Source organism: Ambystoma mexicanum, chromosome 7q, assembly GCF_040938575.1.
Source record: "Ambystoma mexicanum isolate Mex_15411 chromosome 7q, UKY_AmexF1_1, whole genome shotgun sequence".
In the NCBI taxonomy this organism is placed as follows: Eukaryota; Metazoa; Chordata; class Amphibia; order Caudata; family Ambystomatidae; genus Ambystoma; species Ambystoma mexicanum.
The window spans coordinates 315,314,749-315,334,393 of record NC_090941.1 but is presented as its reverse complement, the minus strand read 5'-3'; the positions used below and the strand labels follow the sequence as shown (position 1 = coordinate 315,334,393).

Here is a 19,645-nt window from a genome sequence, read left to right as displayed (position 1 = left end):
GGCAATGTTTGAACACACAAAACCAATGTATAAAGATGGATGGACGGAAAAACCTACCTACTTTGATCGCCTCTTGCACTCAAAATGCAAGTAGATCAGGAAACAATTATCATTTTCTGTTCAACTAATTTTGTTGGTAGTGTCCCCATACCCATATGGACAACAATGAAGAATTGCTATAAAGAACTTCTTATGAATAGAAATATGTTAACACACAACACACATATAACACACATATAGCACTCAGTCACTTTTATGTGCAGGTTTTGCACATTTGATGGCAGCTTTTTTGTAGAATAATGTACTGTGAATGTCTAATGTTTGTGGGACTGTTATTTGATTAAGTTTATAGATCAAAAATAGGAATTGCAGTAAGTTAAATATACCTGCGTTATGTCCACAGGAGGCCAAAAACATTCACATGAGAGGGAGGGGTAGATTGAGACTCACGTTTTTGTACAACATTTTACATACAGTTAAATTATTGACTAAGATACTATCTCCCACAATCTCTGCTTCTGGACATTTTCAGGGAGGTCATCACATTTCAGGTTGCAACTCTTGTTTCCAAGGTAGGTCGAATTGTTATGAGAGTTGAATCAACAGGTAGGCCTATTCCTAAGCTTTACAGTGATAGTTGTCCCACTATCGTACAACATATGGTTCATAAGAAAATGAATGAAGTCTGATCCTCCATATGCCTATGGCAATCTGCTGATATGCATAACATTATAGCCACAGAATAGCCCAACAAACTTCACATGTGATTTGGCCATCTGCTTCCTTTGTTGGTTTGGCCTTGTATAAATCCATTAACATTCTTTCTCCCAGGGCTAATGGATCATCTGTTGCTTATCTTTAAGAGTAGAGAGGCAAGCTCCACCTCCAGGCTCATGGGTCCTATCTGTAACCCATCACTTAGCAGCTAAAGAAAGTTCATACTATTCTTTACGTTCTTGGCCATCTCTTTAGGAGATTGTTGTGTATGGGATTTTGGAAGAAGTAGTATTCCACGTAGGAGCGCAAGTGTTTTTGTAAAAGTGACACGATTCATTTTCTTGCCAGATAAGCGGTCATCCCACTTGGATTGTTGGGTCCTGTACACGTTTAGAAGTGTAGCTTACATCACAGTGAGCTAGCTCCGGATGGGACGGGTTGTTCTAGTTTGATGCATCCTCTCATCTGCTGACAGGGTGAGCCTATTTTGTTATTCCTGTATTTTTTTTAATATGTAGTCCTACATGAGGAATAAGTGTCACTTTTGTATTTGGTATTTTCTACAGAAGGATTTGTTTTTCTATATATAACTGATGAAGGCCAGGTAGGCTGTTAATTTGGCAGGTTTTGCCTGCACTCTGGTGGTGCATGTTCTTCACTCATGAAATTTAATGGAACTTTTTATGAGACACAGGACATTAGTTCACGATGGCACAATTGTTGATGGATAGGTTAAGAAAAACGCATGTTTTTTTCAAGGATATACTTTCTATGAACTTCGCAGCATGTAAAATGTGACTGTCGTGTGTTAGCTATTTTGTACTATAACATAATTTGTTTGGTTTGAATCCACAGTATATATTGCTCTTGAAGAAGGGGGTGTCCATGAAATGCATAGAGCTAAACCGGATTGGTCTATGGCCTCTACAAGAAATTGCACATTTTAACATGATTCTACAACATTGTTGGATTGAGTGATTTGGATCATTGTATTTTTTTAATATTTGTCACACTTGTGTTCTGAATAGTTTTGGCTGTTCTTCAGCATGTAGTGTGCAGGGGACGGGAGAGTTTCAACTCTCTTTAGCTACTGTTAGTTTTTTTACCTCGTGTCAGGGTCATTTTTCCTCCCCTGCACCCGAATATATCTTAAATCGATACTTAATTTTGTCTGTGCATTGAGGTGTTCACCAACAGGTGAATTTACAAATTTCTGGAACCCATCACTTGTCAGTTAAGTCCTGGGCTGCACTCGAATCCCTGTATTTTTAAGTTTGTATTTCCACTAGCTAAATCTTCTGTTTATCTAAAGGGTCATTTGTTCACCTCATTAACCCTTTAGTCCGGCCAAACCCTGCACACTGTCTTGGCTCTGTAAACTTCAGGGGCATGGACATCTTCTTTCAGATAAAGAACAGATGCAGGGTAAGTGTAGGGGGAACGGTGCCAGTGCTTAACCTTTGAATCTTATGGGAGAATGTTTTTTGAGGCTAAACAGTTTTTCTTCATTCACCGAAAACTCGTACTTTTAAATGTTACAATTTCTTCACACAAGGCCTTTTTTTTATATCTCGCATCAGGCCCTCAATGTCCAACTTTAATCCTGATATATACTCACATTATTCTGGCAATGGAGATTCATTTTCCATGTGTTCATTGTTCTAAGCTGCAAAAAGCACACCGTTTATCTTAGCTGTTTCTACTTTTGCGAAGTTACACTTTAGGCCTCAGCCACTTTTGATGAAAATCTGTCCTCTGGTTTAGGGCCTTATCATTCAGCACAGGGCTCATTTAATTTTATTTCTGGGAACAGCATTTTGATGTGGCAGTTGAGAATGAAAGTCTGCCCTTTCCGTTTGGCAGTCCTCTGTGTGTGTTTTCAAGCCAGTATTTCTGCATCGTTATGCCCCGTTCAGCCAAACACAGTTTACTTTAGTCTTGGGACTGCATTTAAAGCCCACAGAACCCCGGAAGCATTTGTCCGCAGCATTAAAAGATTACGATTAGAAGCGGGGCCCTGCCGGTTACCCATCACTTGCCACATACTTTAGCATTCTAACACCTCGTCTTCACTTCAGGACAAAGTTTGGTTCCTGCACAGTGCAAATGGATATTCCATCCATAGGCTTTTCATACTTCACCCACTTTAAAGAACCATCCTGATCACCTGATTCTTCATTTATCTGGGGTAGCACAAATACCACAGTTCACAGGCTTTACGTAATGCAGCAACAGCAGGTCAAAACAGTTGCTAACTCACATTTCTGTAGCATTGCTTTGGATCCAAGCACCACTTGCTTGCTCAGTGATTCTCATTTGTGTTGGGCTCTGCAGAACAGGCAGTGTAGGTGTGGTGACCTATTTAGTTGCAGTGTCCTGCATGTCATTGTGCATTTTCTAGTGTGGAAGCAGAGGGTAGTTAGACCTGCTGTTATGCAGCTATCCTCTTCTGGTGACTTATCCATGCTAGAAAAGTCATTCCATTTGCTTGATGGCTCACAGTTGATGTTTGCCTACTCTGTTTCCCACACCATTGGAGTGCACCCTCTGAGGTCCTGAATGAGTAACACTGGAGCTCACACCCAGTTGCCTTTTATGTCTAACATAAAGGGCTGCTTGCACATTTCCACACAGCTGGGCCATGGATCTTGCTCGGAATTGAATTTCTAACAATAATACAATGGCTTCTAGTTAGGTGGTGCCATATAGTCTTAATACTGAGATCTGACATAAAATACAACAAAACAGAGGGATGAACTCTGATCACTGTTGGTCCAGCTTGCTACTTGTGTCTGATGCTGTTTCTGCTGTGTCAGATAACATGTCAATGACATCTCATCCTGTGTTCCTCAGTGGATCAGGACGTAAATCACTATGGCCCCATTCTTTGTCAACGTTAGGAGGTAAACCGTAGACACACATTCTGACTATCTAGTAGCGCTATCACCCTTCCAGTCCTGCCGCTCTGTATGTCTTTTCTGATACCTGCTGACCTAACGTCTAATTGGGTGCGGTTTGCTAGCCAAATCAATAGCCACATGGAGAAATGGGAATACAAGTTTCTGATGTTTGTTAATCTGCTTAGAATCACATGCTGTGCATAGGTCCGACATCCAGTGGTCACTGCGGAGTATTGCATTTTGTTTTTCGTAGTCGAAAAGGGGATGTCGACAAGGCGTGTCTAACACTATCCCTATAGTGACGTGCGTTGTACCCACAATCCCTCACGCGTCGAGGTCCCTCAGATTGTTTTTTCCGCCCAGCTACTGGTCGCCTTTATGCGGAGCTCCTCGAGAGACATTGCCAAATAGTTTCTTAGACCTTTGGTTGTTTGTTATTAATATCAATAACGATAGATCCCTCCCTCGACGCAGAGCCGTTTCTCCGCCGAGCAAGATCTTCGACGGAAGGACGAGCAGAGGAGATCCTTCGGCGCTGCCGAACACGTGGCCTGGCCTACACAGTAGGGAGAGTGGGGCTTTGTGGTCTTTCTTTCTTTTCTTTAAGAATGCCTTTCTCTTTCCCCTCCCTCTCTTTCGAGGTCGTAGTCACACCTATTACCCTCAGCTATGGAGAGGACGCCATTTAGGTTTTGCCCGCTTTGCAAGGGTAAATATACCTGGAAGGATAAGCATAAACGGTGCAACCGTTGCTTACCCCTCGATCACCAGGAGGACGGCTGTGCGGCCTGCAAATTACTAAAGCCCAAAACTCTAAAGGACCGCAGGGTCAAAAGGTGGGCGGCCTACGCCATGTCTAGGCCTGACTCCTCGCCCGCTGCCGCCGAGTGTGACGAGGACAGTGACTACACGGCCCCCGTAACGGAGGCTGTAGACCTCTCAAAGGCGCGTTCACGCTCCTCGTCGTCCGTCTCCAGCCCCGACAAGCCCGGATCACGCCCAGCTTATGGGGATGAACACCCCGGCGACAATGAACACCCCGGCGACAAGGACGCACACAGAAAAACACCAAAGCACATACCCGCAGGCACACATTCGTCGAAGACGAAGACAGCCATAGCGCCAACGGGGACGCCGGGCCCACCGACGTCTTCCACCGACCGTAAGGGTCGTCAGCCCTCCCCGCCACCGCTTCCGCGACAGGCGACTGGGCACTCTAAAAAATAAGGGCGCTAACACCAAATTTTATGGCGACACGCATCGCAAGAGCGCTCACTTTGCCAACAAGGACTCGACGACCAATGACTCGACGAGCAAAGGCTCGACGCTCCATAGCGCGACGGCGACCGATCCCTCGGAAGAGAGAATGATCGCCGAAAGCCTCGCGCGCATAGCATCTAAGGACGGCCAAAGACGTACGGCGAGTGAAACGCCGAAAACCGCGCACAAGGCTAAAGATACGCCAAAGGCGCCGGAAAACAGATCAGGTCAGTTCCCGACGCCGTCGGAAGGCCCTAGCCAGCAAGAAGGTTACTCAGAAGGCGAAGGCTCTCTTTCTTCGACGTTATGGGACAGAACCAGACAATTACAGGAGGAAGAAACCCCCTTTTCTTTCCCAGACCGTCCTGGCCGACCTCAGTGGACCTTTGAAAGGTTCCAGACCTGTATGGACAAACTAGATAGGTTCATGTCCATCCCAGAAGACAGGGCGCCCAAGAGACCAAGGGAGGCACCCGTTGAGAGTCCAAGGGCTAAATACCAGAGGTTTTATAACCCCATACAGGAGGACATAAACTCTTACAATCCCACTGAGGAAGACACCTTCTTCCAAGAGGAAGATGAGTTCACCTATGTTGAGGACCAACAAGAAGAGGAAGGTTTTCACGAGGAACCTAACCTATGTGAGGAAGGATTCCAGGAAGACACAGGCGAGGGCGACCAAAATCCCTGGCAGTCACCGGCTAGGTCGACTGACACAGGCAGTAGCAGTATAGTCATCAGGTCTACTGAAACTACACCAGTCAGGAACCCTTCGCCTGTCGATGATCGACCCACCTTCAATGCACTGCTGAAGAAGGCAGCAGCGCATTTCGAAATCGAAACTGGAGACGTCACCCCAGACACCGATTTTGTGGAGAGGATTATCAAAGAAAAAACCCCCACTAGCCAGGTTATACCTATCCTCGCCTCAGTTAAGAGACGTATTACACCTTCTCTTTCCACTCCTGCATTGGTGAGAGGGGTCAATCCGAGGATTGAGAAACTGTTCTCTCCCTCTCAATCAGACCCATTATACATTAAGGGTCACTCAATCCCGGACTCCCTAGTCGTGACCAACACCAGAAAAAGGGCAGGAGTCCCACTATCTACTAGCGAGGCACCCCCAAATAAAGAGGGGAAGAAGCTGTATGCCCTAGCCAAGAGAATCACCACCTCTGCAGCATTCTCTACCAGAATCGCCAATAATAATACCCTATTGGCAAGCTACGCCGATGCTCAATGGGCTAAGCTCAGACAGGACATCGAAGAAGCTCCCGAACCCCTAAGGACTCGTTTACTGGCTACGGTTAACGAGGGCTCTCTGGTCAATCAAAGCATCGTCAAGAATACCCTCGATGCGGCAGAGACGGCTGGCCGCACTTTGGTACAAGGAATTTTACTGAAGCGTCACGTCTGGCTTCGCAATTCCGGATTTAAGGCGGAAACACAAGCATTATTAATTAAATAATATTAATAAACCCATAGAGGAATCCAACCTCTTTGGGAGAGCAGTGGATGACGCGCTGGAGAAAGCGAAGAAAGAATTTGATACTATAAAGACCTTAGACCAAATTTCTAAACCCCCTAATAGGTGGGGATTTGGTAATAAGTGCTTTTTTCGTGGACAACGCCAGCAACAAAACCACCAACAACAACAGTACTCTGCCAGCAACTACCAGAGTAATAGCGGCCAGTACAATCAGAGGGGTCAACGTCGTGGCAAGGGAAGAGGCCGGGGTTCCACCCCCAGAGGCTCCCAAGCCAACAACACCACCAAGTGATGCGAAGATTCGCGTCCCCTCCCATGCAACGCCGGTCGGGGAGCGGTTAACATCCTTTCTTCCAGCATGGGAGGGAATAACATAAGACCGCTGGGTACTTTCCACCGTAGCCCGGGCTACTGTATAGAGTTCAACAGTTCCCCAACATACAGACCCCCGAGGGGACGCCGCATGACACCAGAACACCTCGCCATCCTTCTCCAAGAAGTGGACCAACTGCTGGAAAAAGGAGCCATAGAGGTCGTGCCTCTATCTTAGGTAATGGAAGGTATTTATTCAGTGTACTTCCTTGTACCCAAAAAGGATCTAACATTGTGCCCTGTATTAGATCTGCGCCCAGCGAACAAGTTTGTCAAACCTCAGAAGTTTTGTATGGTGACCTTACAGGAAGTGATCCCACTGCTATCACAGGGAGATTACATGACAACACTGGACATGAAAGATGCATACTTTCATATTTTAATGTTGCCAGCGCACAGAAAATACCTCAGGTTCATGATAGAGGGCAAACACTACCAGTTCCGAGTGCTACCCTTCGGCATAGCATCTGCACCAAGGGTATTCACGAAGGTACTGGCAGTGGCAGCGGCACACCTGCGCAGGTTATCCATCCCAGTATACCCTTACCTCGACGACTGGCTCATAACAGGGGATTCTTACGAGACATGCTTCTCAAACACCCAAAAGACTGTAGACCTTTTGTCCCAACTGGGCTTCTCCATCAACGAGAAGAAGTCCAGCTTAGGCCCCAGCCAAGTCAAACAATTCCTAGGGGCTCTAATTCGAACAAAGGACGGCCTCGTCTTCCCCTCCAACGAGAGGGTCCAAAACATGCTGTTTCAGATCCCCCAATATGTGGCAGGTCGAGAGGTGACGGTGCGCAAAGCGATGCGTTTGCTAGGTATGATGGCGTCGTGTATTTATTTGGTACCTCACGCGCGCCTGCGCATGCGCTCAATGCAAGAGTGGCTCAACAGCCAGTGGTGTCAGGCCAGCGGACAATGGGACGATCTAGTGGTGGTCTCGCAGGCCTTGGTTCTCTCGCTACTGTGGTGGACAAAGGAAAACCTGATAATAGGGAAACCTTTTGCCACACCCGCGTTGGAGGCCACTCTTAACGACGGACGCATCCCTCACAGGATGGGGGGCTCACCTATCCCATCAAACTGCTCACGGAGTCTGGACTCCGAACGTAGCATCCAAGCACATAAACCTACTGGAGCTACTGGCGGTGTTCAAAGCACTAAAAGCCTTCCAGGAACACCTACAAGGGAAGACAGTGATGGTCCTTACAGACAGCACCACAGCCATCTACTACATCAACAAGCAGGGGGGAACCCACTCTCCAGGACTGTCCAAGATGTCCCAGAATATATGGAAGTGGGCTCTCAAACACAACATGTTCCTACTGTCACAACACGTACCAGGGGAACTCAATCTGCTAGCAGACGAACTCAGCAGAGACTTCCCCCTGCCCGAAGAGTACGAATGGCAATTGCACGAAGACATCATCTTAGACGTCTTCACGCAATGGGGATTCCCGGAAATAGACCTGTTCGCAACACTGGAGAACTCACAATGCCAAAGTTACGCCTCCAGGTACCCCCAAAACCAGTCCAAGGGGAACGGTCTGTCGATTCAATGGTCAGGGAAATTTGTTTACGCCTTTCCCCCGACTCCCCTTCTCAACAAGGTGGTGCACAAGATGCACCAGGAGCAGGTTACCATGATACTAGTGGCCCCAATGTGGGCCCGGCAGCCATGGTTCGCTCACTTGATGGAGATGTCCCTATCTCCCCCAGTGAGACTTCCCTGCCCGTACAACATGCTGTCACAGGACAAGGGCAGGACACTGCATCCATGCCCTCAGACCATGAACTTAGCAGCCTGGCTCCTGAGATCATAGAATTTCGACATCTACAACTCCCGCAGAGATGTATGGACATCCTCAGGGAAGCCAGAAAACCTAATACTCGCCACTGCTATTCTAGCAAGTGGAAAAGATTTGTCATCTGGTGTAGAGGTAAGAGCATCAACCCGGTTGACTGCTCTCCCACAAACATTGTTCTGTACTTGACCCATTTACTGGATTCAGGTCTAGTGTTCAATTCCATTAAAGTCCACCTAGCGGCACTTTCTACATACACCACTTCCCAACTTAAAGTGTCGTGGTGGAAGATACCAGTTATCAAAGCCTTCATGGAGGGGGTAAAAAGAATACACCCTCCGATAGCTAACCCAGCTCCCGGATGGGACTTAAATGTGGTACTTTCTAGACTCATGGGCCCTCCCTTTGAACCCATGCACAAGGCAACTCTTAAAGACATCACTCTTAAGACTGCTTTCCTAATAGCTATCACCTCCATTAGGAGAGTAAGTGAACTACAGGCTCTTTCTGTTCTAGACCCCTTTGTAACAGTTCACAAGGATAAGGTGGTTCTACGCACACACCCAAGCTTTGCACCAAAATTCATCTCGAAATTTTATGTAAACCAGTCAATAGAACTATCAACGTTCTTTCAAAACCCTTCCAGCTTGGGAGAAAAAAGTCTGCATACACTAGATGTACACAGAGCTGTCATGTTCTACATGGAAAGAACCAGACCACTGAGAAAGACTAATCAGTTCTTTGTCTCGGTGGCAGCAGGAAGAGAAGGAGATGCAGTCTCAAAGTCCACTATATCTAGATGGATTGTTCAATGCATCACTCTCTGTTACACTCTTGCTAAGAGAGAACTACCCCTCAAGCCAAGAGCACATTCCACTCGAGGCACTGGGGCTTCCATAGCGTTCATTGCAAATGTTCCCCTTGAGTCCATCTGCAAAGCGGCTACCTGGAGTTCTGTGCACACCTTTACAAAACACTACTGTCTAGATGCACACTCTAGATCTGACTCCCAGGTGGGACAGGCAGTATTAAGACATCTTTTCTCTACTGTTCCTTCTCATAACCCACCGCCAACTCCGGGTACTGCTCGCTAGTCTATGCACAGCATGTGATTCTAAGCAGATTAACAAACATCAGAAGACAATGCATTACTTACCGTAAAAGCATTTCTGATGGTTGTATCTGCTTAGGATACTGGAATACTCATAGCCCCACGCCTACCTGCTACTGGTCCCAGTCGTGCACTGAGGTCCCATAAAGTTTGGTTCTACGAATTGACAACACCTATTGCTGATGGATTATAAGGTTAGTGTGCTAGCGTTTCTTGCTAGTGATTTAATTAAGGTCGATTATGTTGATTATTAGTGATTATATCTCTCGGTTACTTTTTAGAGATCTGAACTGTGAAACATTATGAAGAATGGAAACAAATAGTTACCTTAGCCCTGAGGATGGATTCTGTGATAATCCGAAACGCGTTGGCAAATGATTGAATCTAATGGTGCTATTTGGAATGTGTTTCAAGAGACTTTAATGAGTTTATAAAAATGCTAGTGTGAATGTTGTAAACACTAGTTACTTATGTATTTATTTGAAAACATTTGGTGAATTTTGTTGTGTTTTGGAAAATTGCTATTCTTGTTGTATTAAAAAAAACCTATGTTTATAGTTTTGTTGGAACATCTTTTTAGTTACTATATCGGCTTCATTGCCAGTACTGTAAGTCCCACTCTCTACTTGAGAGCAATGACATGGTGAATTGCTCTAATTACCTAAGGGATATTATCCCGTGAGGAGTGCATATGGGGTTACCGTGTGGAAACTCACGGTTTTGTTTGTTTAGTGTCTAATTTGCCCCGAGTGGCCTCGTGGCTTTTACCCCTTTGCACCTGAAGTTTTTTCAGAATTCTAAATTGTTTGTGAATACCTCTTAAAAAGTGATATTAGCAAGCCATATATTTACAAGCTAGTGCCTCCCACCCCCCATTGTTTTGTCTGTATCTGCTTAGATTCACATGCGCCCACGCTTCCTCCCCGCTCGGATGGAAGGAACATAGACATCTTTCTACATCTCTCTCTTTTCTGTACTCACTCACGTATAGAAGGCTCCCTCAGGCCAGAAAGAATACAAACAGAGGGACCTCGACGCGTGAGGGATTGTGGGTACAACGCACGTCACTATGGGGATAGTGTTACAGACACGCCTTGTCGACGTCCCCTTTTCGACTAAGAAAAACAAAATGCAATACTCCGCAGTGACCACTGGATGTCGGACCTATGCACAGTATGTGAATCTAAGCAGATACAACCATCAGAAATGCTTTTACGGTAAGTAATGCATTGTCATACATAGACACTCCCACTTCATCTCTTCCCCAACTTCCCATGTTCATCTAATCCAAGGTTTGTTTCTTGGCGCATGGCTACCTGGGTGCTTATCTTTAGATCAATTTGCAACGTTGTCCTTTACAACAATTATTGTGCTGCACATTCCACAACAATATATTTAACCATCACGCATTATGGACTTGGGTTCTTCTTTAAACGTAAACCTCTTCCTTCTGCAGCCCAGGCAGGTGTTCCATACCGTTCCTGGACAGAATTTACAGACAACATTCCCACAAGCCCTCTCATCCCATTCTCAACTCCCTTGTTGCCAACTTGGCCATCGATCGTAACAAACACCCGTTCCACCTTCCCCACATTGAGTTCACCTCTTATCGTCCCGATTTCTCTGTTGTCCCAATATTGAGCCTTTTAAAGTTTTCTGTAGCTAGCAAGTGTACGTCAGAACGGGTACGCCCCTGAGGCCTTTCTCTCTCTACTCGCACACCTTCTGTCATTATTCTGACCTCCTACCCTGTCCACCGAGCTTGGCCTGAAAGTATCATATGCCAGATTCCAGGCCAGGGTTCATCTTCTTGTGGGTGATATGACGTTTATACTGTACTCCACCCTTCTTTTTACTTGTTGCATAGCCTCTTAAGTAAATACTCCTCCAGTAGATGTAAGATGAAACATTAGCTCTTCACAAAATAAAACAAGTAAATAGCTTGTTTATACACTGGATTGCAATGGGGCAGTGAGCACACAGGGACTTTGTATGTACTTCCTACATCTAAGATTACAGGGTGTTTCCAAGAATGCTGGAAAGGCAGTTGGACTAGAGTTTGAATGGCTCGTTAAGCAGAGTTAAAGAATTTCTTAGCACAAGAAAAGTACAGAGCAGCCATGTGAGGTAGAAGTGACCGCATCAGAAGAAAGTGAATTCTTGAAAAGTGCTAAAAGAGACAGAAAGATAAAAGTAAGTATTAAAGACCGTGTTCTAGATTAAGGAAAAGATCAGGGGCTGTATCTTGAGATGCAAAGACGGTATATGTAGTCATAACGCTTAGCCAAAGCTTGGGTTGGCACAGAGAAACCTTAGCAGTGCTGCAACTGATCTGGTATACTAGCATAAAGTACCTGTTCCCCGAATGAGTTCTGTAGACCGACATGACAACACTCATCAATTATTGAAAATCAGTGGTCCTGTAGGTCGCTGTTCCGATTCGCTTATTGCTTTATGTGCTTTGCACCCTGAAGTAAACTGCACTAAGAATGGGCGCATGTGGCTGGCTGGCGTACCCCAGAGCAGATGTTGGGGCGGGGAGAGAGATGGTGTGCTGCTGCATACTGGGACCTTCTGCGCTCTCTCCCCACCTGTCACCTCACCCTGGCATGGTGCAGTTTGTTGCACTGCATTGCGGTACAAATATCTCGGAAACTGGGCATCCAGGGACTTTGGGTTTTTGTGTCCTGACCTGCGACCACATTCATGTTTCATCCATTTTCAGGCAACCGTCTTGTGTGAAAGAGCTGAAATCCGCGGAAAGGGGTGGGTTGTCCAAATGTCCTGTAGCCTGTAAAGTCCGGAGCAACCTAACCGATAACTATGCAAAATGTGGTGCGGATTGGTGAAACGGTGTGCAATTGTAGAAGCAACGATTCGCCAAGCCACAAACACATTTTGACTTTTATAAATATAGAAGTAATGTTAAACCATTTATAAAGCGCAAAATCTCAACCCGAGGGACATCATGGCGCTAAGGCAGAACTATGCAGGGACAGAAAAAGAAAAGCCAAAAACCAAATCCAAAAGTTAAGCAGCAAAAAAGCCAGGTAGATGACGTTGCATACCCAAAACGTGTTGTGTCCCATTCTGGGGCTCTTAGTAACATTTTCCAGTAGAAAATGCAGATTAAATTCATAATCAATCTCGCATCGTCAATCCTTCTCAGAAGCAGAAACCATGGGAATCCTTCTTCCTCAGGCAGTGGAGAAGTCTGATTCTTACCAGTTTTGCAAGTAGCCATTTCAGTAATTAAGATTTTCCGTTAGATTTTTGTGGTGAGACGCATACCATTATGCTTAAATGCTCATATTTCTTTTAATGATTAGCATCTTTCATTAACATTCTTTAGTGTGTTACCCTCTAGTATGTTGACTTTTCCTCCCCATCTTTGTTTCAAATCTGCCCAAAATAATCTGTTTCAAAATAGCAAATCCTGTCTGTGAAAGCTCTTCCGGTCTATGCTACATTCTCCAATCATACTGACGCTAGGGGAATCTGACCAGCTACCCTTAATGACATATGTAAAAATAAGTGTGCCATGTGCTTTCTCACGGACCTTTAACATAAGCATATGTAAACCCGCATTTCATGTGGGGTTCGTGTGTTCATGGCGTCATGTTTTGCTTTGAAAGGCCCTCTCTCGCTTTCCGTAGTGCTTCCAGCGCAAGAAATCCCGTGGTTCTTGGTATGCACCTTCAACAGGGGGGAGCGGGCATGTGGCTGTGCTGTTTCCACCTCCGTTTCCGGTCAGGAGGGCCCCTGCAGTTCAGCAACTGATGGGCAGGGGCGAGTTCGGTAAATGGAGTCTCGATGTGGCGCGAAGTAGAGACGCTCCGGGGGAACCAAAGAGGGCAGCTAGGCCCTTAGTTTTCGTTTGTAGCGACGTCCCCTGAGGCCGTCCTCGTGTCGGGCTAGCCTGTTTCTCTCCCCAACCCCGGGTCGAGAGTGTGTGCTCGTCTGGAGCCGAGGGAGAAAGTCGGCCAGTGTGTTCCCCACTGCTGGTGCTGCCTGTGACTGGCTTCGAGGTAGGAGGGGGAAAGTGAGGGGTAGGAACGAAATTCTCAAACTGTATGGTGACATCCTTCTCTCATGCGTCTCATAGACTGGCTTGGTAAAGTGTACAATTCCTGTCCAGGTGAGGCGAGGACGGACCCAATTGGGTACCTGGGTCCCCCAATATGTGCTGAGGGAGAGGTTTACCCAGTCCCATTGAATGGGGCTCCCACATGGGTAGTTCAGGTTGGCGGAGAGACCGAAGGGAAATGTTTATCAAATAAAATAAAAAAGGAGTACAAGAGAAAATAAAAGAAATTAAAACAATCAAGGGAAAGTGAGGGGCGCGGTCACAGACCAGTTTCCAAGTGTCCCCACAAGATTTCCTCAGAGGACTGTAAAGCGCTGGGAAGTCTGGTTGTTTGATCACTACGCTGTAGTGTTTACTTTCCCCCCATGAAGTTTGTTGGGCGAATGTTCATGGAGGACGGGGGAGCCGCTAATCCAAGCAATGACCCTGGGCTCTCTCAAACCCCCACACCCGACTCATGAGGTGTGTAGCCGCCCGTAGAGGCAGTGTTTTCCTGGGTCCACGAGTGAACGGCGACATTGACATTTTTATAGGGTGTCAGTATTCATAGGGGTATTTAAGGGGAGATGTAGGCCTCACCTGTGGGGCAATAGACACTGCACTGTGTACGGAATTGTGTTAGGGAATGTCCTGTGTTAGTTGTATTGTGCCTGTGAGAGTCTTTGTGTTTAAGTGGTGTGTCATGTGGTAGACTGCAGCTACCATGCACTTAGGAGTACGGGGGTGAGATCAGAGTAAACCAAGTGCCTACAACAGGAGAGGCCATAACTCTGCCATAACCTGTATTAAGAGTATTCAACTATTTACCTAATGTGAACTGACTTGCTTACAAGTGATCCAATTGTTATTTTGTAATTATTTATTTACCAAAGGTGAATTGACTCACTGCCAGGTGACCCAATTTATGATATTCAACTATTTATTCACCAAATGTGAACTGGCTGGCTTAAAAGTGATCCATTTGTTAATATGTAATTATTTATTTACCAAAGGTGAACTGAACTGCTCACTGACCGTTTGTTATGTAATGATTTTATACCAAGAATTTAATTGCACAATTTCTGTCTTATAAATAAGGCTGTCAAGCTGGTCAAATGAGAAAAGTCTGTGGCTGTTTATTTAACCATGGTGCACGCTAATCAGTGTTAGCCACCAGGTCTAACCAGCTCATTAGAAGAGGGCCTTCACTCCCACAGAGCCTACTGTTCACTCTGAGGGCTGCCCTTGGTCCTCGCAGGAGAGCCCACTCATCACCCCCAGGGTTGTCATTTCGCACATGTGTGCAATAAGGTGTAAGTATCCCATGCTCGGGACTCCTACAGGTTGCTGTCCACCCCTCCTTTCAGATACATTAGGGAGATACACCTTACACATTTACCAGGGGGGCACTATTCAACACCAAGGGTGCACTATTTGTTGGCATAGAAGGCCGAAACTACATTGTACGCTTTCTATGATGGGCTAAACAGTCAGAAGCTGTCCAGCTGTTTTTGGCCCCTTCACAAATTTTGAAAATAGGAGGGTTTTTGAGGAATACTTGCTGATTTTTTTTTTTCTATTTGTTTATTCCTTTTTTCATTCCTTTTTTGGGGAACAAAATCGTCATTTTTCTCAGACACATAATGAAAACGTTACCTAATGTACATTATAGACAAGTAATTGATGCCTACAGTTAACAAAATAAGAATACTGATGCACACATACATACTAGCACCTCTCGCATTTTCCCATACATGCACTTTGGTCCCACAAGGGCGTTCATGCTACAACCAATTGTGAAAGGCGCTATACAAATGACGCAATACAATACATTTGCCCCCAAAACATGAATTTACTGCTGGTAAGTAACTGTCTGAAAAACTTGTGTTTGCCAATATGCAGAAAGCAAAAAAGCTGCATGTGCAACTATGGGCCAATTTAAGTTGGACTGAGGAGAGGTGCATATTAAGTGACAACATTTCTGACCCTTCCTACACGCAAGTCCCTAAGTCTTGACCCTGCCTCCGGCAATAGCTTACTCAGGGTCCATGGGATTGGTAGTAGAAGCTCCCCCATTTGCATGGTATGGTGGGTGAGGCTGAGAAGAAATATAAACATGAAGAAAGACTCCTTCATGGTGGTGTTTCATGATTCACAATGTAACAAAAGAGCACAGAATATATTATATGATATATTATTTATAACGCGCTTAATACCCAGAAGTTTCTAAGCGCGGACCCGGAAATCGAACGTGTTGCTCTGTGTCGTCTTGCTTCCAAGGCAAGCGCGTTGCCCCTGAGATATCCTCCTGAGACAAGGATAGCCAAGATCAGAAGGCTGCTCTGTAATGAATCTCTAATGCCCTCTGCTGAATGCTTTGTTGATTGCTTTCCTCCACACGGTTGGAACACCACACCTCAGTAATTACTATTTGCCTGAGATCACAAGCATTTAATGTAATTAATCCCTACTTCTCACAATGCGAATTTGATTTCCTTTCTTCCCCTGTGTTGGGAGGAAGGCGATTTCGAAATTTACTTTTTGCCCAATATCACGTTGGTGCAATGAAATTAATCCCTCTGCCTCCGAGTGCTGACAGCTTTCCTCCCAATGCTTGCTGTCTTCCCCCCCAATGGTTGGAACACCGGAGCTTGGGGAAGGGAGAAATATAAGGCAGGGAGCAGATAGGTCAACTTTCAAAGACCGGCAAGAATTTTATTTTATAGTTATTGTGATAAAGTACTTGTGAAGCATTGGAAGAGGAGTAACACACTGGGTGCCGGGGACGCGACTCCTGGAGGCGGTATAGTGGGGATCACCCATACCCTTCCTGCCCTCTCCAATATTTTATGCTTGAGCACTGTTTTCAGAGCCTTCAATGGCCCTCTTTAAGCTCTCGGTCTGGGTGACCCGTGCCAATTATGTGATTAGCAAACAAGTGTCAGGAAGCACCGTAGCACCTGAAAAGGATGACTGGGAAGCGAGATGCATGGGGAGAAGGGAGAACGCAAAGGCACTGACCATATCAGGAAACCTGGGGCCAACAGTAATCAGACCTTGCCAATCACTGGGTTTATTGAACCACTTAAGAAACTCAAGACCGTTTACATTTTTGCTGATGGGGCAGGCAGTGTAGAAATTAGGAGGGAGAGTTTGCGCAGGAGAAGAGTAGGAGAGCAGGAGTAAGGAAAGCAGATTTCTGGACACTGCAGTCCAGCCCTTAACGGAAATGCTTGGAGCCCACTCTGGGCACTATTCTGGGTCCTGGCAAAGGCCAGAAGAGATTTAAGAAAAGGACATTGCTAGTGTACTTGCGGCGATAGCCCAGATCATGGCAGGGGCCTGAGACACAAGGAACAGATCCATCACTCGAGACTGTAGAGAAGTCCTACTTGGGTGTGAGGCAATGCACTTGTGAAAGCAGAACTGTCCTGATCCATTAAGTGGCTCGATTGCTGAATAGGGCGACCTTTGGTTAGCGGGTTATACTAACTTCATTCTGAAAAGGACACCATGAGAGGATGGAGAAATTCCTTCTGTAATTATGTTTAGTAGTCCTGATGGCAGGGGATGATCACACGTCCTTGCCTGGTAGGCATTTTGCTGTTTCTACACCGAACAGCGCCAAGGAAGATAACCCACGGCATAGGGTTACTGCATCCAGTAGTCAACCAAGGAGAAGCCAAGAAAGCATGCTGTGGGACTGCAAACATCCTGCGATGGTGACTGGTATTGGAACTCCCTAGAAGGTTGTGCCCATGCAACTGTTTCTCTTTTGCTAGATAAGGAATGAACATTTGGACTTGGATCCTAACTCCTCTTGGATTTAACCTTTGCTCTGATTCTGTTGCTACATCATCTCCACACTGTTGGTGCTCAGATATTACGACCTTTTGGGCTGCTGCGGCGGCACCCTCTTAGTTCTTGTAGGCAGTGTCAAGGATGCGTCACTGATGCCTGCAAGGACAGTTCTCATTGACAACCCAGTCCCATCTAAAGTAAGATATCTGCACCACTGAAGGAGGGGCTCACAAGTAGGATGGATTAAAAAGACCACTCTCCAGCCCCGAGCAGTAGTAGAGATATGAGGATGTTTAGTACTGAAGAGTACAATAAGAAAAAAGGAATCGGAAAAGATACGTAGTCCTGACAGTCTTTCAGGGAATGCAGATAATCTAATGAGCCTGGACAAAAACTCAGGCGAACGAAAAGGTGCAATCATGAATCCCTGGTGATTAGGTATGAAGTTGATCCCATAGGTGGCAGATGGTATGAGGATGTGACCGGAAGTCCACAATCGGAAGGACGCAGGTGTGTCCTGCCCCAAAACCCATAAACACACAAATGCAAGTCCACCAACACCGTCGTCCAGCAAACACAAAGGTCCACCAAACCCATAGAAAAATGTATGCAAGTTGTCCTCTGGAGCCAGCAGTAATATGCAGAAGAAGGGGTCGAGCAAGAAATGAAAGGGTTTAGAGTGAGCAGATGGAAAACCAAGACCTCAGAAAGAGATGGAAAACGGAAACAAACGAGAAAGCGGGGGAGCATGAAGGTATCTAACACTAAATTGTTATAGAAAAGGAATCGGAGTAGCAGGCCAAAAAGTGTAACACTGGCCGAGCAGTAAAACGAAGAAAGTAAAAATACTAAAATGAAAGCCAGGGAACACTAGGATGCCGCTACACTGTATCACATGATTGGGGAATGAACTTGCTGCAATACTTCCAGGTTTCAATAGCCGCTGTGCATGCGCATCTTGTAAGTGTGGTATGGGAAGTGTGACACTAAAAATGAGTTATTGTATGAAAATTAGTTTGATGGATGAAATCCTTTGAGAAGTGTGAGAAAAATGTTTTTGTGTGCGACAATTTTTTGTTTTTCGCACTTTTTATTTTCAACCGTTACTTTCAGCGTACGTAAGTATGTGAAACTTAAACCACGAGTACCATGCACCCGAAAATTGTATTGTTAGTGACTCGGCCGCTGATTAAATACTACAGCCGAGCCGCACTCCTGTGCCTTTCTTATAAACTTTATAATGTTCTAATGTACTGTAGTGAATTGTGATGTTTATTGTGCGACTCCATCACGCGTTAAACTTTTGCTTGTATTTCCTTTCACAGGATGCAATAGAAGTCTGCAAGCAATTCATGGAACGTGACCCAGACGAATTAAGATTTACTGTGGTTGCTTTTGCCAAATCTTAACTATCCCAGATTTAAAAATTAATGTGACTTAACCAAGTAATTTGTAACACAAAAGTGCCATGTATTAATACTGATCATTTTGATATTGTCATTATCCTGCAAACGCATATATGAAAACCCGTAACCAATTAAAGCCATTGATCTGTACTTGTTTAGTTATTTTTTATGAGTGTGTGTGTTCGTGTGTTCGTTCTTCTTTTTGGACTTCCAGTATGATAACACCCTCCCCCTGTGGTGGAGACATGTTTGCATTGTTGGACCTGATCCCAGAATCCAACTAGGCATGGTCTGTCAAATGATTATTTACACTTTTAAAAAATTCCCTTATACGGTAATCCTTGGGGTGTGGCCTGCTTTAGATGAGGTAGGCGGCTATCTTTTACTTTTCCCTCACAGCAGGTATAAGGGTCAGTGGGGTGGTTTCCCGCTCGATAAAGCTTCAGAGAGACACTAGACAGGTGCTCCCCCTTGCGTTTAGTTCTGTTTATTGAACCCCTTGCCGTAGCAATTAGATAATATCATGAAATTAGTGGCATTAAGGTTCAGGGGTTAAATAGAAGTGAGGCCCTTTTGCAGATGTTTTTGTTTTCGGACAGAGCTTTCAGATTCACTTAGAACCCTTCGGTATGCACTTAAAACATATGGCTTCTACTCGGGGTGTAAGATCAATGTGCAAAGATCACCGAGAACCCCCTTGGGACCTATATCTCGA

The 19,645-nt window shown here is 45.4% G+C and overlaps 1 protein-coding gene across 1 annotated transcript in view; it reads left to right on the top strand.

Moving 5' to 3' along the window:
• UCHL3 (ubiquitin C-terminal hydrolase L3) overlaps positions 1 to 19,080 on the top strand; it is a 726,647-nt gene extending 707,567 nt beyond the window's left edge. Inside the window, exon 9 of the mRNA XM_069639381.1 lies at positions 18,850 to 19,080. Coding sequence (XP_069495482.1) covers positions 18,850 to 18,933 — 84 coding nt within the window. The 3' untranslated portion in view covers positions 18,934 to 19,080. The remainder of the gene's footprint in view (positions 1 to 18,849) is intronic.
• The last annotated feature ends 565 nt before the right edge of the window (positions 19,081 to 19,645 follow it).